Below are 23,728 nucleotides of genomic sequence, written 5' to 3' on the forward strand. Positions count from 1 at the left end.
ACCAATGCAGAAATCTCGAAAATAAATTTGGCTGTCCAATAAAAATCAGCGGCATCACATCAGCCGGAATGTGTGAAACAGACAATTTTTTTTCGTTAAAATAAAGTCACTACGCAGATGATTAAAGTTTCACCCTGTATAAGTCAACCTAGATAATTAGGCGCAAGCGCGTTAATATACTTATTACTTATTTTAAATTTCAGTTTGTCAGTCGAAAGAAGTTCACAGTAGTCTAGACTCTAGCTAGAGAATTGAAATGAGGTTATATTAAGTTTTTAATAAACCTAAGATAGCTAGGATCAAATTATGCTAGGTCATTTACCATGCAGCCTCCTGATTCTGAGCCTAACGTTCCTCACATATTCGATTAACTGCATCCTCAGCATGTGTGGTGGACCACCTACGTCACGGCACCACTGTCCACTGAACCGACTACCCACTGTCCACTCGTCTTACAAACAGTAAACAACACCAAAACATTCAAAAACCAACCTTATTTATAAGCCTATGAGTAGTTTCACACGTGCAAAAAAGTTTGTAAAAATTGTTCATCTTATTGGAATTCAATTTGCGTGTGAATTGGTCTAAAATCAACCTTGTTTTAATAGACATAAAGATGACGGTAGTTGTATGTTGTGGGACTTGTGGGATACGATCAGCCGGTGTTCACACGGCGATTCTTTCCGCGAATGTTCGCGCCGAAACACGCGTTGTCGAAGTTTTTGCGCGTCCGTTGTTCATTGGCTTCTTGTTGCTAATTTGGGTGAGAATGGAGAAAGGTATGAAAACAGGTGATACAAGACAAGACATCAAGTTTCTTCAGGTAGGTACTAAAAGATGACTCGCACCCGACGGAAACAGTCTGTTAAGCTCTTACACTAAGCCCTTGCACTATTATTAAAGTTAAAGTTTAGTACTTACCTTTCTAGACAAAAGAAAAAAGTAAATATACTTACGATTCTTACGAAGTAGCGGGAGGAGGAGGGGGGCAGTTTAACGGTTACTATAGATGGTCAAGCAAACCTTGTCAGTAGAAAAGGGCGCGAAATTCAAATTTTCTATGAGACGATATCCCTTCGCGCCTACATTTTTCAAATTTGCCGCCTTTTTCTACTGACAAGATCTGCTTGACCAACTATAGACATAACTATTATTTTATACACATTTACACAATTAGGTATTTGAATACTAGTCAATTCAGTCTCTTTTTGTCAAACTATCAAAACGATTTTGCTACTACTATGGAATTAAAAACAAACACTAGCATGTGACGTCACGATCAAATTACCTACTCTTTATAGTTTTATACGGGTTTTAAAGTATAAATTGTGTCTCAAAATAACTGCTGTCTACGTTTCTCTACTAATCTTCTGGTGCTTCATTTCTTGCATGGTGTAAAATTATTTATTTTAAATCCAGTCAAATACCCTATCAAAGTCCATTTGAAAAATCATAGCAGTACCAAATACTCATCTAGGCTGTCGTTGCAATTATTTCAAAAGCGCATTGTTTCCGTAAAACCAATTAAAGTTGACCTCAAGATCCGTAACGAATATTCGTAGCCGGAGATCACTATTAGTTCGGCTGAAATTATGATTAGACTGACAGTAAAGTTGCCAGCTACAAAACAAAACAATTAAAAAATAAGTTTTAAAATAAAATATTATGAAGTATTAATAAGTATAAATGTTATGCTTATAATTTATTTTTGAAGATTTCATGAAATATCTTGTTAAAATAAAAAATATACTAGGTCATTGTGCTAGTTTTCGTCCGGTGTCAGTTTCCGTCCACTTGACGAAATTTGAGTATAAACCTTCATTGCTGCACAAATTTGGACTTATTGCATCCTTAATATCTAAACAATTTATCTATCCACATAAAAAATATATTTCGCAAGTAGCAAATTATAAATCAAATGTGTTATTTACCAATCCGTCAAGTGGACGGAAACTGACACCGGACGGAAAACTGACGCAATTACCCTATATTCAAAATGACATGACTTCCACCTACTCCACCCTGAGACATCGAAGACGCTAATCTAGTGGTTATTTAAAGAATCATTTTTTCACACTTTTATTTCATTCATGAGGTATGATCTAAATCTTAACAATGCTTTTTCCAAAGTTTGCCTAACAATGTCAAAATTCCTGGGCTATAACCGCGAAAAGTTAGCAAATTGCGGGCATCTTTCTCTGTCACACTAATTACGCTTTCATTGGAGTAATAGAGAAAGATCTCCGCAATTTGCGGATATGCCCCGTCGGCTGGTAACCCCAGTACGAGTGTCCCGTTTATTTTCGCATCATTGAGTTGATCGCTACCTCTACCTGGGTGGCCGGTGCACTGCTGACTGCACATCCCTAATCGAAACTGATATTAGGATCATGTTCTTCGACATTCGGATATGGTTCATTCAGTATTTATGGTGTCATTTATTAAAGTTTTAGTAACATAGTTATGTTAATTGATGATCTATGTACGTTCGATGACTTAACAATAATTCGCTTGGCACTTAGTATTCGATTTTTTTCTAGTAGTACATATTACGATAATCGTATATGTAAAATAACGACAGTTTTATGACTTAATGTAATGCAATCGAAGTCCCTTGTTGGGCGCCAAAAAATTACAAGGAATTAATTCACTGACATAAGAACTATGGAACATATTTTTGAAATGATTTGTACACCCATATTTTTACCGTTGACTGTACATTCTGTGCCTTAAACTGTTTTTTGACAAGTTTTCACAGACAAATTTTTATTAGTGCATACAAACTTAATACCTACAATCAAATATATAATTAAAACATAATTAAATAACTAACCTATAAAACTTAAAAACTAAATCTAAAAATAAATAAAACTAATCTAAAAATAAATAATTACAAACTATACTGCGGAATGGTGCCGTAGATGCTGGCAGCATTTCCCCGCTGTATCGCAATACTTATTCTTTGTGCGAGGAAGCTGCCAGCTCTACGATCACCAGTGGCGTCTGCTATCCTTTTGGATAAATCCTTAATACATACAGACAATACAATAATGCTTCAAGGCGGTTTGTTAACATGGACCTACCGGTAAACGCGAAAATTGAAATTTAGTTATCTGCCTCTTTATCGCTCCAATCCAATGTGCAAGAGTGATAGAGAGATTAGATAACGAAATTTCGATTTTCTTGTTTCGCGGTAGGCCATGTGTTTGACGTGACGTGTGATGTGTCAATGTGGTTTGTTTACTGTATGTGCCACAAAGGTGCCACCTACGCAGAGCTTTACCTAATATTCCCTATTAATGACATAGGTTCTTAATGTTTTTAACGCTGCAGTTACTAAGCTGTTATACAAAATGCTCTTCTTGTTTTATAATTTAAATGATTAAATAGACCGTGGGAGAAGGTATTAGATCAACGCTCATAAGCACTTATCAGCATGTAAATCAACACCGACGATTAAGTAGCAATTATTCACCATATTACTTATCTAAATAGTATCAGATCGCTAAACGGTCGTTGCCACAAAAACAACGCCTGCCATGTTAACCCGATACGCGGTGACAGCTTTCCCGCGCTACAATATGTCATGTTTTTTTTTCAGCCGAGGGGTTGGATACAAACAGCCAATTACGGCAGGGGCGGGTTGCACTTAGCACACTCGGGTGATAGCCATTTAGTCACCAACACTGGCTGTAAGGGTTCGTCCGTCAAAATGCTAATTAAAAAGAAAAATATATTTTTAATCGAACGCCGGTGTTGCCAACGCGCATGCTTTAACCGATATGTTTAATTTAATTAGTGCGCTAAGGTGTTTTGTGATACAGTGATTTGTGTAGATAAAATTTTATTGAAGTTGCAACTGTTTCCTGGAGTTTGTGATTGGATTTACTTATTTAAAAGGTCAGTATTTTAGTCACAATTTCTTTAAAATAAGAGTATACTAAGTATATTGGCTATTTAGGACTTTTAATAATTTAATTAAAATGTGACAGACAGCACCACATCGTAAAAACCAATACTCGCTTTTAATAATTACTTAAACAAGTTACTGCATGAGCCTTTAATTAACACCGAACCAAAAAATCCCGGGAGTTCAAATTATTTGAAACTACCGGTCGTCGGACTACCTTTATTTTTGTGTAGGCATTGGTGGATGAATTTTGATCAGTGGATAAAAAAAAAACAGAATGAATACAAAGATATAAAACAAATGCACAGGAAGATCAATAATAAAGAAGATCAGTAATCAGAATAATACCTATTAGACCAATTGTAATATTTTGTTTTTGTGATTATAAAAAAAACAGGGACAGACAATCATTAATTCCCCGAATAGTCTTATGGGATGGACTTAAGGAATACGTTGCTTCATGTTTTTTTTTCAGTTATTAAGTATATAGAGAAAGCTCTAAACATAGTGGGGTTAAGATATCCGTGGTGGATTAACAATTTAACAAGAACTGGCGCTAACGATGGCGCTAGATTTGATTCTGTCAATTCTGTATTGCCACAACATTTGGTTCCAACTTTTGTAAATCGATAAAGTTGCCATTTTTAAAACGATTAATTAGATATTTTGAAATTTATCAGTTATTACGTATCAATGTAAACAGGTTTATCATTCGGAAATAATTAACTTTTAATTAAACAGGAGCAATTAAACTGTTAATAAATATAATCAACATTAAAAAAGTCAATGTTTGCCATGAAAAATACTGATACCAATCAATTCCTCGATCATAGTGATAGTTCAAGTTCAAACAGTTTTTCGTGTCTACAATTTCATTACATTTTTTTTAAACATAAATAAAGACCTAATTAACCAAGATAGAGCTGATACGTTTATCGTATGCTTTAAAACTTCAAATTTATCAAAATTAGACGTTGACATGAGAAAATTCGTTATATCATATCCTGCCGGACGCTCGGGAAGTAAACCTGACACCGCAACCTGCCATGATATTGGGTTTATGCGCAACTAAGCGCATCATCCAAGGTGAACCAGTACCAGTGCGTTGTGATCCCAGACTAAGCTGTAATGCCACGAATACAGAGGTCAAGGTGTAAGAGGATTTAAGGAATGAGTTTGCGGTTGAGAGAAAGTGGTTTGTGAATTAAAAACCTTCCCAAATATGCTAGTAAAATTCATGTAAGTACCGAAGAAAATAATGCCTTTGAACATATTTTTATTTTTCGGAAGTAGGTAGATAGGTACATGAAATCTATATCCAGTAATACCTGTGCGATTGTCAAGGAATAGGTACTATTGAACTGAAGTTACTGATATACATAATATATAATATGTTGTTTTTTAAAATGTTCTCTGTAAGTAATCTTTAACAGAAAACAAACGAACTTCATAAAGCAGTTCGGAATGTCATGTCATTAAAATTATGTAGGTAGGGTAGCGGACATACTAACCTACACAATTAAAACTAGAGTGAGTTGTGCAGCTCACGAGCATTCCTAACTTAAACCTCAATTAAATGTATAGCTTCACCATATTAAAAATGTCTATAAACTGAATCGTTAAAAAAAATAGTCAATCGAACCATCGCAAATTTTCACGAGATCTATTGCATAACAATACTTTTCCTATCAGTCAACAAAAATAATACTTTAAATTAGTAGAATCATATAGGTAAACAAACCAAAACAGCTAAGATACGCGAGCAGCCGCAATTCCTTCATACCTACGTCCTACTCGTATGCGCCCCGGCCGACGGGTCTCAGCGGGTTGATCACCGACACCTTCTCCTAACTCATGAGGCCCTGGTATTTTGCTCCTTGCTAAATTCAATTTTTAAACAGTTTTTTATAGAAACTGATGATTACGCTAAGCGGTTTTCGTAGTATATGGATGTTGCTATATCAAGGGTGTCACATGCGCGTTCCTGAAGCAATTGTTTTTCTCCTATGCAAGCAAATATATAATTATTTAATTACACAAACGGGTCTACCGCGATATAATTTCATTGTTTTTACCTTTAATTCCGACGTTTCAGCTGAGTTGCACCAGCTGTGGTCACGGAAAGACCCGGTGGTAGACCCGTTTGTGTAATTAAATATGTGTAGATACAAAATGCGAGAGTTTAAAGTGTTAAATATATAATTAATTTGATCTATCGTTTTGTTTCGTTCTCTTGACCGCCGCGAGCTGTGATTGGTCAATTTCATTAAAGTTGACTAAACCGTTTCGAAATGAATATTATAGTTGAGTTGGAAGCCCACATGCATAATACATGAAAAGTACCCAATTAAAGTTTGGTATACGAAATCTTAATTCAAACATTACAGTCAACGAGTAAAAAAAGTAATTAATAGGTAACTGCTGCAATGAGATATGAGAGTTATTTCTATTTGTAATCTTTATGACCCAATAATTATAATACGAGTATGTTACTTTTCTCAAACATGCAATGAAATATTGATGTTATGTTCCTTATAATAGGCTGCGAAGTATGACGTTTCAGGTGCGGCTAGGACAAAAGGTCGTTAATGGAATTTCATACTCATCTTGCAGGCCTAGGCCGGCAAAGTCCTCTTTTTTAATTTTCATTTCACAGATATTTGTGACATAGCATCGTGGCATTCATCCATTAAAAAAAACTAGAGGCAGTATTTGCTTTATGGTTCGTAATGACACTCTGCCAGTGGCCCATTTTATAAAGCTACAAGTTACAATTTACAAGCGGAAGTCTCTTTCTAACCCTATGTGTTAGAACGAGACTTCCGCTTGTAAATTGTAACTTGTAGCTTTATAAAATAGGCCACAGTACGCTATAAAAAAAAACTAAAAACAATGTTTGCTATAATTTGCAGTTTTATTTGTATAAAATCAACATGAACTTAATAAATAATACATTCTATAATTTTATAATTTTAAATTATAAATTAAACTACACAAATAAAAACATTTAAAATATTTCATTTAAACGTTAGCGGTAAAAAGGTCTACTCAAACACGCGTAGTTATATATTTTTAATTGTTATGGAGGTAAAGTTGAAAAATATTCATTCTGTTTTATTGGATTTATGGTGCGTTGTTGATTTTTTGACTTTAATATGAGTTCCGACGAAATAATGAAATTAATATTAATTGTAATCGTAGGTGTTGGAATTGGCAGCGGAAGCAGAATTGATTTTAAATAACTTGCTGCCTCTGCCGCCAAGTCAAAGACGAAGTATGTATATGGTGGCTTATGGCAATTTTATTATTTGAGAAACTAAGAAAAATGGCTTACAGTTTATTAGAAACAGTTTTGTGGCATATTTTAAATGAATGTAACTACAAATTCGTCAACACTGTGGAAATTATACTTATTTACTCCATGCATAAAGCAACGATGTATGTGAAACATGATATGAACATGAAAGACTATGTAAACTTATGTGACGAAAACGACAGTCAGATGGATACAAGGCGAAAAAATGAAAGATACATGAAAATATACGGGTAGTAAAAATACACGACTCGTGTAAAACATACGCGTGATAATGATATAGGTACGTGTTGGTTATATTTTGGGTGTAAATAGTTTACTTTTAGTTTTTTCTATAAATAAAACTTGGGTTTCGTGAATTTTTTATTTTATTTATTTCATTGCATGTTTGAGAAAAGCACTATACATACCTGGGCGGGAAATGGGGTTGCCCGCGCTCAGACCTATCCGGCCTCGCTTCGCTCGGCCGTCTATATGTCTTCGGCCGGCAACCCCTTTCGTCCCGGCCTCTGTAGTAAGGACTGTATCGTTTATTATAAATACAGATAAAACCTGGTCTAACGTTGACTGGTTGACGTGTGTATTATTTTGTATTACTATGTTCTTAAGGTATAATCTGGGGGTATTTTTAAGACATATCTGATATAAGAATGTTTTACATTTATTTTATTTTAGGGACTTTATGATGATTTTAATACCTTCTAGCAAATGTAATTCGGACAAGCCTATCGAGCTTAATTTGAGACTATTTCACCGATTCCTTAGTACGATTTAAAGAAACAAAAGGTTAATATGCTGCCAAAATATGCCATCTAAGTGTCCTTTTCATGATTGCTCAATTGAACATCCACAGAATAAATGTGGTGTATTTTACCACCAAAAACATAAATGTAAAAAAGGAGAGCCAAGTTCAATACAAAAATTATGCTTGGCTGTGGGGCTCGCCGCAAAAAGAATGGAGATCTAAATGAGTGTCACTGCCAAGTTCTATGCAAAATCCAAATATGTATTTATAGGAACAAAATAACATTATAAACAAGTATTAAACTCTATTTCTTTGCTTTATTGGATACCTATAACAATTGCTGTTATTTAATAAAATGTGAGATCTTAAAGTAGGTTAGATTTGACTTGGCCAGTTTTCATTATATCAATCATTTTATATATATTGTAATTCTGATAAAACCTGGCCAAGCCAAATCTAACCTACTTTAAGATCTCACATTTTTTTAAATAACAGCAATTGTTATAGGTATCCAATAAAGCAAAGAAATAGAGTTTAATACTTGTTTATAATGTTATTTTGTTCCTATAAATACATATTTGGATTTTGCATAGAACTTGGCAGTGACACTCATTTAGATCTCCATTCTTTTTGCGGCGAGCCCCACAGCCAAGCATAATTTTTGTATTGAACTTGGCTCTCCTTTTTTACATTTATGTTTTTGGTGGGATATCAATACTTTTTGTAAAGAAAACTAGGCAGGTATTGAGATTTAATGTTTTTTCTTGTGTTTCCGCTGTATGGTTTTTACTTCTGTTCTTTGTATAATTATGTGGTACCGCGCGCCACCGACGACACACCGTTGGCCGGTTGTTTAGAGCGTATTACAAGTTTTTTGTATGGGGACACCACTTATTTTTTGACTAAACTTTATTTTAATATAGCAAATATAATAATACGTATATTGGGGTAGTTTCAAATATCTGCTTGTAACGGTTCCAACGCTACAATAAAAAAATATTTTTTTGTATGGGGACTCCCCCTATTTTTTAACTTTTTTTTTATTTTTAGATTTTTTCCTACGCTTACACACAATAACCGAGCTGGATTCCAAATTTCATCCTTCTAGGTCATCTGGAAGTAGGTTAGGTTTAGGTACTTATATGTCAGTCCCAATAAAAAATGTTTTTTTTTGTATGGGGACCCCCCCTATTTTTAAACTTTATTTTATTTTTAGATTTTTTCCTACGGTTACATACAATAACCGAGCTGGATTCCAAATTTCATCCTTCTAGGTCATCTGGAAGTAGGTTAGGTTTAGGTACTTATATGTCAGTCCCAATAAAAAGTGTTTTTTTTGTATAGGGACCCCCCCTATTTTTTAACTTTATTTTATTTTTAGATTTTTTCCTACGGTTACACACAATAACCAAGCTGGATTCCAAATTTCATCCTTCTAGGTCATCTGGAAGTAGGTTAGGTTTAGGTACTATAAGTCATAAGTCAGTCTTAAAATTTACGACTTTTTGACCTTCATACCTTTATAACCGTTTGAGCTAGCTTCATGAAATTTGGGCTTCTAGATATCCTTATGGATATAATTAAACACGCGTAGTTTTATGTGTTTACGTCAAAGATGTTTTGAGTTATAGAAGGGTCAAAAGTGGCACCAAGTGGTTCGTGTAATATTACACTCGGCGCTGGCTAGCCAGTTCCTTTGCTTGAACTTGGCTTGACACGCTGCCGCGTGTCTAGATCTTTACATGAAAACGACTTTTTATGCAACATTTTGGATTCCCGTCAATTTCTGACGCCAGGGAAATGACGGAAACAGCTAAAAGAATCTACCGAAATCCAAAGCCTAACGGACATTCATGGCGTTGAACCATGGCTAGAACAGGTCGATAGAAACGCTCCATGATGGTTATATTGTATACCAAAGTCGGGGTTGTCGTAAGTAACATGCCATATTTTCAAAAAGGCCACCAAGCACAGATCCAAAACTTTTTTTCCAACTAAAAGAAATGATTAGACTATGCCCAGATGTTTCGCTTTACGAATCATATGTAATTGCTGTTTACATAGTACGATTTTTTTTGTGTAATACTTATCTTGTTCGCAAACCGTAAATTTTCTTGTAGTATTTGTCCGAAATCGTTGTAGTTACTCGGGAGGATTGGGTAAATATTGTCCAAACCATATGCTTTACGTGATCTCCCAGGACGAAATGTTACTTATTATTAAAGCACTAATTAAACTATATGTGTAATTTTTTAATAAAAACATAATACCAGAAAAAACGGCTAAGTAAAGTTGTATTTATAATAAACGATACAGTCCTTAATGTACTATTACAACCACTATATAAATGCCTACTTATATAATAGCGACCCGGCATCTCCCCACAGCATCCCTAAACATAAATACGTACATTACAGGCATGCCCAAGTAACGCCCCTGCGCGGCGCGATGTGCGCGCGGCATGGAGTACGTCCCCAACAACCCCCAGTTCGGGCTCGAGCTGTGCTGCGACCCGCTGCAGTGCCACTGTCTAGAGCCGCCTTTAAGAGAGTTGGACGACTGTTGCCAGGTAAGTGTTATTGTGCCTTGGATGATTTCAGCAATCGCATAGTTCAGGTTCAAACTGTCTGACCCGCTGCAGTGCTGTCTAGAGCCGCCTTTAAGAGAATTGGACGGTAAGTGTTATTGTGGCATGGCTGATTCCAGGAATTGCACAGTTCAGGTTCAAACTGTACGACCCACTGCAGTGCTGTCTCGAGCCGCCTTTAAGAAAGTTGCAGGACGACTGTTGCCAGGTAAGTGTTATTGTGTGGATGTTTCCAGCAAACCCCAGTTCAGGTTCAAACTGTGCGACCCGCTGCAGTGCTGTCTCAAGCCGCCTTTAAGAGAGTTAGACGACTGTTGCCAGGTATGATACAAGAGTACACGGCACATCTATAGATGTAGCTCAGGAACCCACAGTTTTGGTTCGAAGTGCGACTTGCAACAGTGTGGCTGTCACGAGGCACCGTCAAGAGAGTTGGACGACTGTTGCAATGTATATGCTATTGTGGCATGGATGATCTCAACAACCCCCAGTTCGGGTTCTAGCTGTGTGATCCGCGCTACAGCGCCGCTGTTTCGGACCGCCGTCGCGAGGGTTGAAAGACTGTTGCCAGGTATGATACCAGAAACCAAGGCCATTCTTACACGGGACTATAGATGTTCCCAAGAACCCAAAGTTCTGGCTGGAAGCCAGGGGAATGATTGTTGCCAGTTAATCCACCAGTACAACTCACCGCAACACACAACGTCAACGTCTTGATAGCTGATCCCTTAAATGAGTTCAAAGTTCAAACAGATACCATGATGACCTGCTACATACAGTTGGGGTTCTGTGACGTGTGAACACTGTGAACTAGTTACTTACTTCCCTTTCACTTAAATCATAATAAATTGCATTTGTCTTCAAGTTTTCATTTCTGTGAGACTAAAAGTCAAAACCAAACGCAAGAGAATTATAGACTTGAAAAGTGACACAACTTTACATTCCTCGTCTATGATTGATAACCTTCTCTTTATAAGGGGCCAAGTCCACGGTGAAACTAATGAACTGAAGTAATTTCACGCGTATCTACATAAACTCATACTTCAAAAATAACAAAAATTATGTCTATTCAGCAGGAAAACGACAATTGCTGCACAGAAAATGGCGAGGACCTAAACGGTTTAGGAGACATCGCGCCGGCCATCGCGGACGATGTGAGCGGCGACCCGGCCTGGGGCGAAGACATGGGATCCTTCTCACTACCACCGCTCGAATTGGACCCGCTGCCTTCCTTGTTCCCGTTTTCACCTTGCTCAGGATACAAGTGAGAAAGAATTTAATACTTATGTCAAAGTTTATGTGAAGTTTACCCTGATTTGAGGAGAAGGCATGGGGACTCATCATTCATTCCATTTGAACGGGATTCCCTTTCTTAGTTTCCGCTCTCACCTTGCTTGGGATACAACAGTGAGTAATCCGTTGTGTCTTAAAGCAGCCGAGAACTCAGTGTAAAAGATACCATGACTTGGTGCGAAGACATGGGATCCTTCTCACTACCACCGTTAGAATTGGACCTGATGCCTTTCTTGTTCCCGTTCTCACCTTGCTGGATACAAGTGAGTAGCCCCTAATGTACGTATCAAAGCAGCAGAGAACTTTATTTAAAGGATACTAGATACTTTCGGATGAAGACATGAGATTCTTTCTTCTCACTACCATCGAATTGGACCCGCTAAATTCCCGCTGAATTTTGGAGTTTGGCGTGTTCAAATGTTACCCTGACTTGAGGCGAAGGCATAGTCTTCATTATTTCAGGTAGAACGGAATTCGCTTTCATAGTTTCCATTGTCACCTTGCTTAAAAGGATAGGATACAAAAGTGAGTAGTTTCTAGTGTTTTAAAGCAGCCGAGAATTTAGTGTATTTAAAAGATACTGTCTTGGGGGGAAGATATGGGATCCTTTAAACCATCGACGCTCGAATCGACCTGCTGACTGATAAAAATTTTACTAACCGTTTTCGATCACGATCAAGTAAAAACCTACTAGCCCCTAGTCACAGAAGCTGGGAGCTTTATTAAAATATCATGTAAAGGTTGGCCTTGGTTTGGGGTGAAGTCATGGGATCCTTCAAACTACCACCGCTGGAATATGACCAGCTGGCTTCCTTGTTACCTTTCTCGTCTTGCTCAGGACACAAGTGAGTACATATTTGTATTAATATCAAAGCAGCGAACTCAATGAGTCAAAGATCATGTAAAGATTCCTGGATTATCAAAACAACTGAGAACTGAATGTGTCAATGATCATATAAAGGATACTCTGACTTGGGCGAAGACATGGGATCCTTCAGACTACCACATTTATACTACGGAAATTTGACCCGCTGGCTTCTTTGACACCTTTCTCGCCTTGCTCAGGACACAAGTGAGTACACCTTTGCATATCAAAGCAGAGAACTCAATATGTCAAAGATCATGTAAAGATTCCTGGATTATCAAAACAACTAAGAACTGAATGAGTCAATGATCATATAAAGGATATAGCCTCTGGCTTCTAGCTTGGGCGAAGATATGGGATCCTTCAAACTACCACATTTATACTACGAAATTTGACCCGCTGGCTTCTTTGTCACCTTTCTCGCCTTGCTCAGGACACAAGTGAGTACACTTTTGCATATCAACAGAGAACTCAATATTTCAAAGATCATTGTAAAGATTCATGGATTATCAAAACAACTGAGAACTGAATGTGTCAATGATCATATAAAGGATACTCTGGCTTGGGCGAAGACATGGGATCCTTCAAACGACCACATTTATACTACGGAATTTGACCCGCTGGCTTCTTTGTCACCTTTCTCGCCTTGCTCAGGACACAAGTGAGTACACCTTCGCATATCAAAGCAGAGAACTCAATATGTGAAAGATCATTGTAAAGATTCCTCGATTATCAAAACTACTGAGAACTGAATGTGTCAATGATCATGTAAAGGATACTCCGGCTTGGGCGAAGGTATGGAATCCTTCAAACTTCCTTTTCCTTGTTCCCGTTCTCGACTTGCTCGGGATATCATATTAAGATATCAAAGTACTTTCAAAGGATAACTGAGCCCTGGCTTGGGTAAAATATGGTTTTTCCATCAGGCCCAAGACAAGTGTAATATAGCCTATATTATTACGAGCCCATTGTGTCCCACTGCTGGGCAAAGGCCTCCCCCCTCTTCTTCCATTCTTCCCGATTTTGAGCTGCATCTGGCCAGTCTCTCAAAAAGGAGTCTAAGTTATCCCGCCATCGCCGACGAGGTCTGCCGCATCTCCGGTTCGACTCATGGGGCACCCACTCCGTGGTTATCTTGGCCCATAAGTCATTCGGCATGCGGCAGACATGACCAGCCCAGTCCCACTTTAACTTGGCCGCTTTTCGAGCTACATCTATTATTTGAGTTTTAGAATATAGCCTATAACTAAAGTTTTTTTTTTCAAAAGCCAAACTGTGCATAGTGAATTTACAATGCCGAAATTTTTTGGCTGTTTCATACATTCCGGCTGATGTAATGCCGCTGATTTTCTATGATTGAGCATTAGTTTTAAATTAGTATTACGATTGAGCATAATTATTAATGTACGGCGGTCAAGGTGTTCAAATATTTTAGAGATAAAAGATTTTTCTTGGATATCGGGCATAGTATTACCTACTTATTGCCGTCATTTGGGTTAACGAATATAGACGGATAACGATAATAGACGGAAAACCTATTAAATAACATAATCTTTGGGAAATATTTTCATTTGTTATCAAATTTCAGTAGAAGAAAAAAATGTAGATATTGATCGCAATACTACTACAAGACGAAGTGTTGAGTAGAATTATGAAAATCCATAAGTACTTAATTATTATTTTTAAACTTCTTAGGCGTATTTAAAATAGTGTGAGTCTTTTGTTGAGAAACTAAATATTTCTGATACCTTTACATATACACAAGTAAGAGATTTTCCATCCACCCATTTCCTCCAGCCACCATTTTCCATAAATACTACACATCAACAAACACTATTATTTCATTTCCGCTCAGCAGGAACAACGGGAGCGAATGTCGCGAAAGGGGAGGCGGCGATGCGGCAGACGTCCTGCTCTCTCTCAAGCATGCCGTCGTTCACGGGGACTGCGCCGCCGAAACTGTACACCCACAGGTATAGTTGTCTCTTTCACACTCTCACCCCCTTGGCAAGGGTTCCTATTGCCTACCGAGCGCAAGCGATTAAAACTAACCAATGTTAGGTAACAGTGATCCGTGACGACTATACTTGGTCAAGCAGATCTTGTCAGTAGAAAAAGGCGGCAAATTCGAAAAATGTAGGCGCGAAGGGATATCGGCTCATAGAGAATTTGAATTTCGCGCCTTTTTTACTGACAAGATTTGCTTGACCATCTATATGTTGAGAGCGCACTTATAGTGGTTTTTCTGACTTTGAAATAATTATGTTATTGACAGGTTTTGGAATAACGTACGTTACGCGAGAGTAGGTCAGAATGAGGTTTTTATAGCCATCTTGTTCGCACAAAGGGTGGAAGTATGAAAATAATAATTGTAATTAGAGTTGTGAGGGAATTTCGGGGCTTCGTATTTTGATAGCGGCGGAGATTGAAATGGGATATGGATTTTTAATTTGCTATTTAAAAAAGTAGATCATTTTGTGTTGATTATTACTTAGTTGTGAATGTGTCCGTTAAAATTTGGAAAAATAGGCGATTTAGTCAAAATCATAGTTTATCATTTTTAATTTCTGGTGCAAGTTGCAAGATGTTCGTCGAAATGCAGCAGGGGTTACATTGTAAGGTAACCTAAATCTAACTAAACGAATACCTACGGAAGATACTCAAGAAAAATCATAAACAGTGGTTAGAAGTGTTAAAACGCTAATGCAAGTTCTAATATGTACAATTGGGTACATTCCAGGTGAATCGCTTCAGAAAAAATTTACCTCGATTCTTACGAGCGAGCTAAACTCCGCCTCCCATAGAGATAACCAATTACGATGCATTTCGGATTCTTTATCTTAATAATGAAAAGGGTAAAAACAGGTAATGAGACAAACAATAGTAGTAACTAGTAAGGACAGTTTATTATAATAAAATAGTAATTAATTTTATTGACCCACAAAAAAAACATAATAATAGCAGTACCTTCAGAGTTTATTATTATAACTAATTGTTGTTATTTAGGCTAAGCTTCGCATCCCCATAAAGATAACCAATTAGGATGCATTTTGGGTTCCCTATCTTAATTTTCAAATGCCGACCGTCACAAAGACAATGGACTGACTGCAGTAAACATCACCTGAGCTAACCTTTTTTTTCAACACCCACATTTTTAAATGCCATGCAATTACACTCACTCACTCATCACTTTTATGATATCGCCTGACCGTCTGCAAGACGTTTAAACGATTTTTGCCCTTAAGGTGGTTCACCGCGAATGTCCCCGATTGTAGGTACTTCTAATCTAATAGGTACGTTAATACTATAAATAAATCTCTCCGAATGCTACGCCGTAGGGCCGTAGCATTATTAACCCGTAGCAGCATTTTACGTAGCGTACTACGTAATTTTTCTACGTAATCGTAAAATCTACGTAAATCTACGTAATCGTAAGCTTCTGATATGCGCCATTGGCTTTCGGCCCGATTCGAACAATTAATGCTGATAAGATGTCACAGAACATGACATCTTAAAGCATTTTACTAATTCAGCCGTTTGAATGGATTACCAAGACTAGATACTATACTTATTACGTTTTACAAAAATCTGCCGTAATGACTTTAGGTATTTTGCTAAAAATTTTGTAGTAAGAGCTATATCCCGATTTTACCAATTTCGATTTTTGTAAGCTTACACAGCTCACAATGTTTGTTAGTTTATTTGGATTAGGTTTCTCGGTACGGAATTCAAATTCTTAAAGCTTCTTATTGATTTGTAAGTACTTAAGGGGCCCACTGATTAACAGTCCGCCGGACGGTACCGACTTACGAAAATATAATTAAGTATAACTCTATTGTTAAGATGATGGTGAACGGCGGCAGCGGCTACCCGTACTACGAGCACTACGGCGGAGCGCCCCTCTTCCCGACCATGTCCGTCAACGTGTCCATGAACATGACCATGCACGGCTGCCCGCCCGACCAACTCTGCTCCCAGGTACTACAGGATCCACAGGTACCACCACCAAAGCTACCGGAGCGCTCTTTTCGTCTAACTTTACCCTCAGGTACATCAATGTCCCAGAAACAACGCGAGCCACATGATGAGAACTACGATCACTAACGAAGCGCATGTCCGTCAACTTGACACATAACTATGCACGGCTGCTCGCCCGAGCAACTCTGCTCCCAGGGACTACAGCCACAGGTACCACCACCAAAGCTACCGTACCTACTACAGTGAAACCTGCTTAATTGGCACCTGGATAAATGGAAAACCTCAATAATTGCAACCAAAAGTCCGGTCCCAGTCCCTTGAGACCAAAAGACCTATATAATTGAAATTTTGGAACGTCTATAATTGCAATTTAGATTTTAAATTGCTTTTCGTAATTTTGCCTCTATAATTGACCACATCGCAACTTAAGACCTCTATAATTGACACTGTGCTAAAAAAATCCGTTATTTTTGGTCTTGTTTTTACCTCTATTATTGAAACGAGTCTTACTTATTACCTCTGTAATTGAAATAATGTAGTTGTAGACAGCAGAAACAATATTTTAATAGCAATGATCATTTTATTTATATCTCCATTCAGAATTCAATTTATTTCTTGGGTATCTATCACAGCCTGTAGTAGGTGAAATAGTTTTGATCAATAAAAAACAAAGTATGCTTTTTACATTCTAATAAAACTTTCTTCTACAATTCAAGGGAATTTTTTAAACCCAAATGATAAGAAAATAAAGTGGTAATTAATGTAGTGTAAAAGTGCAAGTATAGGGAGACGCAATGTATAGACCAGAAACCCAGAACGTAAAGCGTGTAAATCTACTGTGGTTATTTGCACCTCCATAAAAGAAATTTGTCAGAACGCAACCTCTATTAATGAAAACCTCTATAATTGACACAACGATTTTATGAACCTCGTTAATTGACACGACCTGCTTAAATGAAAAACCTGGTTAATTGACAAAACCTGGCCGGTCCCTTGAGATTGCAATTATCCAGGTTCCACTGTATATACAAGCACTGACGGAGCGCTGTTCCCGCGCATGTCCTTCAACGTGTCGGACAATGCACAGCTGTCCGCCAGACCAACTCTGCTTCCAGGTACTACAGGATCCACAGGTACCCCCACCAAAGCTACCGAAGCGCTCTTTCTGTCTAATTTTACCCTCAGGTACATCAATGTCCCAGAAACAACACGAGCCACATGATGAGCATTCGCATAAATCGCAAAGCGCATGGAACAGCGGAGAAATTTATAGGTACCTCGAACTTAAAAGCGATCATGCTACATTCACTAATTTTTTTGGGCGATTCACTTTCTAAGTAAGCACGTATTTTTGAAAAAGTTTTGGTACCTACCTACCGTTTCCGGCTCTTTGGTACTACTTAATAGAAAATTAGAACAGTACGTCCATTGACTAAAATGTTTCAAAATTGTATCCGTGAAAGTCGTCTGATGAAACGCTTGAACTCTTATTTATTTAAAGATTAGCGGTACACAAAAATTGTGATAACACTACGATTCGAGTATAGTTACAGACTAATATTAATAAGCTGATAATAACGGGGTATGTGTACTCGCATAAAAGGACCCCTGAGAACTCCGCCACGTGTCGTTATTGTAATGAATACATTAACGCTTTTCATAAGGAATCATCTGGGAATTAAAAAAGTCATTCCTAGATTGAAGAAGTCTTATTTATGAAAGTTGGCTATCTCGTTTTAGTAGTGCTTTGCGCTAAAACCTCTCTCTTCCACAGGTCCAATGGAACCAAAACACGTCACCGCCCTCAGTGAACGTGGTCTACCCGCAAACACAGAACATGATAAGCCCAAACTCCTACCCTGCTGCAACGTACTCCTTCACCGCTGACTTCAGAACACCTAACCAATCAGACCCTCTCATCACAGCCACGTCTTCGTTCAAACCTCTGCAACTGCAAAATGCACAGAAGCAAAACAACTATCTGTTTCAACAGAAGAACTTTGCTGGGCAAAAGATGCAGTCGCTAAAGAGGTCGCCGTCCAGGATATTTGTTCAGGAGGGTCAGAAGGAACAGATCGGGAATGGGTACATATTGAATCATCAGGGACAGATGCATTCGCAGGAGTACGCGTATACGGCGTGTGTTAATGCTAGTGGGAAAGTTCAGGTAAGATAAAACAATGTACAATCAGCAGCAGAAGTTGCTCAAAATGCTCAAAATTAATTGCGAGGTATTCAAAATTACCTTAACTCGTTCTTATTTTCTTAACAATAAAGTCGCATCAAGATCATTTTGAACACCCCGGCCGCTTAGCAACTTCTGCTGCTGACTGTACCTAATACACATCATCAGTGGCATATTAGGTCTGGTCTCGATTTTTTTCATCAAAATTGGATTTTGGAGACCCATATTTGTTTTGAAAGACCTATCCAACTAACCTAGTGTGTGTGGGGTTGTACCCCACACTATTGAGACAAAGCAAAAAAAATAAAAAAATCATTTTGTATGGGAGGTACCTACCCTAAAAAAGAATATTTTTAAAGTTTTTATTTTACCGTTCTGTCGCAATGCATGATTTGCCATGCCAATTTGCAGCTTTCTAGCACTAACGATCACGGAGCAAATCCGCGGTAGGACAGACGGACATGGCGAAACTATAACGGTTTCTAGTTCTAGGTGACTAAATTATATAAATCACTAAAAATTATATAGTCCTTCTTGCGATTCTTGTGGTTTTTCCAAACTTTCTTTTGAAACTCGTGAAGAGTTTAGAATTATAGAATAACAATTTTCGGTAGCATTTCGTTTAAAGAATCAATCACGTTCCACGAACGAACACAAACTTTTTTATACCTAAGGCGTAGTAGTAAGTAGGTATACAATTTTCAATTGATTTTTTGCAACTTTTTATAGGTCTTCTTTAAGTTTGTTTTGACTTACTTATTAAATAAAAGTCACGATCCGTTGGGTGAGCGTTTTAATAATTAATATTTTACGTAGACCCAAAGTTTTATAGATGATCCATTTTTAGGGTTCCGTACCCAAAGGATAAAACGGGACCCTATTACTAAGACTCTGCTGTCCGTCCGTCCGTCCGTCCGTCTGTCACCAGGCTGTATCTCACGAACCGTGATAGCTAGACAGTTGAAATTTTCACAGATGATGTATTTCTGTTGCCGCTATAACAACTAGAGGCACTAAAGACAAAACAACACAAAAGTTTAAATAAATCTCTAAAAGGTACACTTAACCTTTTCGACAAAAGTTGTCACCGAAGTGTCAAAACTGAAATTGAACTTTATGCATATGCAAGTAGGTCTATGTTGCTCTGTGGACTGTGACCAATTAATCAGTCTTTCGCGTTGAACCTGCGGTGCGGATATGTCGGTCATTGGCGTCCAAAAGGTTAAATCATACTACAATACACAGGTAGGCGCACTCAGCGGTTGTTCAGAAGACGACGAGCAGAAGCCCAACCTCTGCCGCATATGCGGGAAGACCTACGCCCGGCCGAGCACGCTGAAAACGCACCTTCGCACGCATTCCGGCGAGCGCCCTTACCGGTGCGGGGATTGCAATAAAAGCTTCTCCCAAGCTGCGAACTTGACTGCTCATGTAAGGACGCATACAGGACAGAAGCCTTTCAGGTTAGTGATTTGAGATATCCTCTCCCTGTCTTTCTCATTCCGGGGAGCGCCCTTACCGGTGCGGGAATTGCAATAAAAGCTTCTCCCAAGCTGCGAACTTGACTGCTCATGTAAGGACGCATACAGGACAAAAGCCTTTCAGGTTAGTGATTTGAGATATCCTCTCCCTCTCTTTCTCATTCCGGCGATCGCCCTTACCGGTGCGGGGATTGTAATAAAAGCTTCTCCCTAGCTGCGAACTTGACTGCTCATGTAAGGACGCATAGAGGACAGAAGCCTTTCAGGTTAGTGATTTGAGATATCCTCTCCCTCTCTTTCTCATTCCGGGGAGCGTGCTTACTGGTGCGGGGATTGCAACAAGAGATTCTCTTAGGGTGCGAACTTGACTGCTCATGTAAGGACGCATACAGGACAGAAGCCTTTCAGGTTAGTGATTTGAGATATCCTCTCCCTCTCTTTCTCATTCCGGGGAGCGTGCTTACTGGTGCGGGGATTGCAACAAGAGATTCTCTTAGGGTGCGAACTTGACTGCTCATGTAAGGACGCATACAGGACAGAAGCCTTTCAGGTTAGTGATTTGAGATATCCTCTCCCTCTCTTTCTTATTCCGGGGAGCGTGCTTACTGGTGCGGGGAGTGCAACATGAGATTCTCTCAGGCTGCGAAGTTGACTGCTCATGTAACGACGCTTTCAGGTATGAGACATCCTATCTCTCACTCTCTTTCTCTCACACATTCGGGGAAAAATATTTATCGATGCGAGGCTTATAACAAGAGTTTCTCCCAAGCTGCGTACTTGACTGCTCATGTTAGTCCTAACCCATGTCGGTCCTGTATGAGTCCTCATACAGGACCGAAACCTTTCAGGTTAGTGATAAGAGATGCTCTTTGTCCGTCTGTTTATCTCCCTTTGTAGTGAGTCGTACAAAACGCGCGTGCGTACCCATTCCGGGGTGCGTCCTTACCGGTGCGGGGATTGCAACAAGAGCTTCTCCCAAGCTGTGTACTCGACTGCTCGTGTTAGGACTCATACCGGACCGAAACCTTTTAGGTTAGTGATAAGAGATGCTCTTTGTCCCTCTCTTTATCTCCCTTTGTAGTGCATGAGTGTGTTGTACGAAACGCGCGTGCGTACGCATTCCGCGTGGTGCGTCCTTACCGGTGCGGGGATTGCAACAAGAGCTCCCAAGCCGCGAACTTGAGCGCTCATATTAGGATGCAAACAGGACAGACAGTTTGTTAATCGAGAACTATCTTCTCGACACAAGCTGGATTATGAACTTGATGGCTCATTCATGGCTATTTATTACACATGATAGATGCATTTTATGAAAGGGATGAAAGGAAAAGTTTCATAATCAATCAGTGAACGTCTTTTTACGCTTAACTATATACAGTCTATACACTATTAATACCTGAACCTTGCTACTTAGCTATTCTTCTTGAGCCAGAGCTAGCCAGTCCACTGCTATCTATGAAGGACTACTATTTACGTATATAAAACAGTATGAGATACATATAGATGTTCTTACTGTGTTTTTCTTGATGATGATGAGATGACGGGCGAGAGAGAGGTATGGAAGAAAAAGCTGCTGCGCCGACCCCAAATGAATGGGATAAGGGCAAGCGAATGATGACTGTGTTTTTTTTTGCAGGTGCCCTATTTGCGATCGTCGATTTAGCCAAAGCTCAAGTGTGACTACGCATATGAGGACACATTCCGGCGAAAGGCCGTATCAGTAAGTACTTATTTTAATAACTACTTATCAAGGTCTTTCACGTTACGTAAACAATACGTACCTATTGCGTAGTGGGTGTGGGTAGTAATAAGTTACTCTAAGTTTTGAATAAAAGGAAGGAACTAATTACGAATTAAGAAGTAACATTTTTCTACGGATTCTCTCCAGCAAAATTTATGAAAGTTGTAGAAATGGTGATTTTTAGAGACTCAGATCTTTTTTGCTCTGCAAAAATATGAACCTAACACTTTTTTCCTCAGATGTCGGTCCTGCAAAAAAGCTTTCTCCGACAGCTCAACCCTCACGAAGCACCTCCGGATACACTCCGGAGAGAAGCCATACCAATGCAAGCTCTGCTTACTAAGGTAAAAAAAGTTATTTATCTAACTTTTTTCCGATGAACTTTGCTGATTTTGAGGGGAAATTTGGTTGTGTAGTTATTTTCAACCGTCGCTTTCCTCCTTCCGTCGCCTTTTCTTTATATCGGTTCTGATGCCCCGCCGTGATGAATTCCAGTCTGACGATAAATTTTTAATATATTACGATACAAGGGCATTACTTCGATTGGAACCTTTATAAATTTTGACGACATACCACTAAACTGCAAAATGTCCCTATCAAAACCAATCTGACAGGCAGTACTGACAAGGAGGAACGAATTAATGGTAATATGCTGAAGACTACGGCAGCCAAGAAAAGATCGAAATGTTTTTTTTTCTTAGCCTATTTATGTGTCCCAATGCTGGGCAAAGGTCTTTCCCCTGGTTCTCCATACCTCCCGATTTAGCGCTGAATTACTCTCAATTAATTCACTCTCATTTACTCGAAAGGATTATCATTATTATAAACATGAAAATAAATGAGACGTGATTTATTAGCTTACCTGGTGAGCGCGTTGAGCGTTGACAGATTTATCTACGTTTTTCTACAACTAGCTCCAGTAGATACAGTCAGTAGCAGAAGTTGTTAAGCGGGCGAGGTGTTCAAAACAATCTTGACGCGACTTTATTGTTAAGGGTATAAGAGCGTGTTAAGGTAATAGTGAACACCTCGCCCGCTTAGCAACTTCTGCTGCTTACTGTACTCTATTTAACTGTTTATGCTTGTTCTCAGATTCTCGCAGTCCGGCAATCTGAACCGACACATGCGTGTTCACGGGAACATGTCTGGCGGCATGCTCGGCTGACACTTGCCAACTCGCGGCGTCTCCGCCGTGTATTTCTAACCTTAACTAATAGCAGCGAGGCGTGGCAACGCGGCGAGCGTGATGGACACCTTTGCGTCTGGAAGGGCGCGGGACGGGTTATTTAACTAAGTTTTTAGTTGTGAGTTAGTATAAAGGGGTCATTGTAGTGGATCCTGGGAGGAGTAGCTTGGAACCGGGATAAGCGGGATAGCTAATAGAGACGTCATCTATTACCACTGTCTTTTCGGCTATCGTGCGAGTGCGCCATTTGCTGCAGCATCTGCGTGAACACGACCAAGAAAAGATCTCGGTACTTAGTCTCTCTCACGTCTCAGCTTTTGTGGCATGATGTGGAGGATACCTTTAGCACCGTTTGTTAGACCGCCCGCCAACAGATTCCTATGAAACATTGCCGTCCTATGGGTGGATTGAGCAGCGGTGGCGATCCGAACGTTTTATGTGGCG

The 23,728-nt window shown here is 38.8% G+C and overlaps 1 protein-coding gene across 2 annotated transcripts; it reads left to right on the top strand.

The window, feature by feature from the left end:
• The first annotated feature begins 3,416 nt into the window (after positions 1 to 3,416).
• LOC134675191 (protein glass) lies at positions 3,417 to 23,302 on the top strand. Of its 2 annotated transcripts, XM_063533393.1 has the most exons (10): positions 3,417 to 3,900; positions 10,386 to 10,537; positions 11,629 to 11,819; positions 14,569 to 14,686; positions 16,557 to 16,691; positions 18,466 to 18,858; positions 20,122 to 20,339; positions 21,994 to 22,077; positions 22,338 to 22,442; positions 23,191 to 23,302. In XM_063533393.1, exons 2-10 carry the CDS (start codon positions 10,430 to 10,432, stop codon positions 23,261 to 23,263), a joined length of 1,425 nt encoding a protein of 474 aa, XP_063389463.1. In that variant the 5' UTR covers positions 3,417 to 3,900; positions 10,386 to 10,429; the 3' UTR covers positions 23,264 to 23,302. The 2 variants fall into 2 exon arrangements, with proteins under 2 accessions (XP_063389463.1, XP_063389462.1); XM_063533392.1 differs by lacking the exons at positions 21,994 to 22,077; positions 22,338 to 22,442; positions 23,191 to 23,302 and having other exon boundaries at positions 16,557 to 16,709; positions 20,122 to 20,357.
• Positions 23,303 to 23,728: the final 426 nt, after the last annotated feature.

Source organism: Cydia fagiglandana, chromosome 21, assembly GCF_963556715.1.
Source record: "Cydia fagiglandana chromosome 21, ilCydFagi1.1, whole genome shotgun sequence".
Taxonomy (NCBI): Eukaryota; Metazoa; Arthropoda; class Insecta; order Lepidoptera; family Tortricidae; genus Cydia; species Cydia fagiglandana.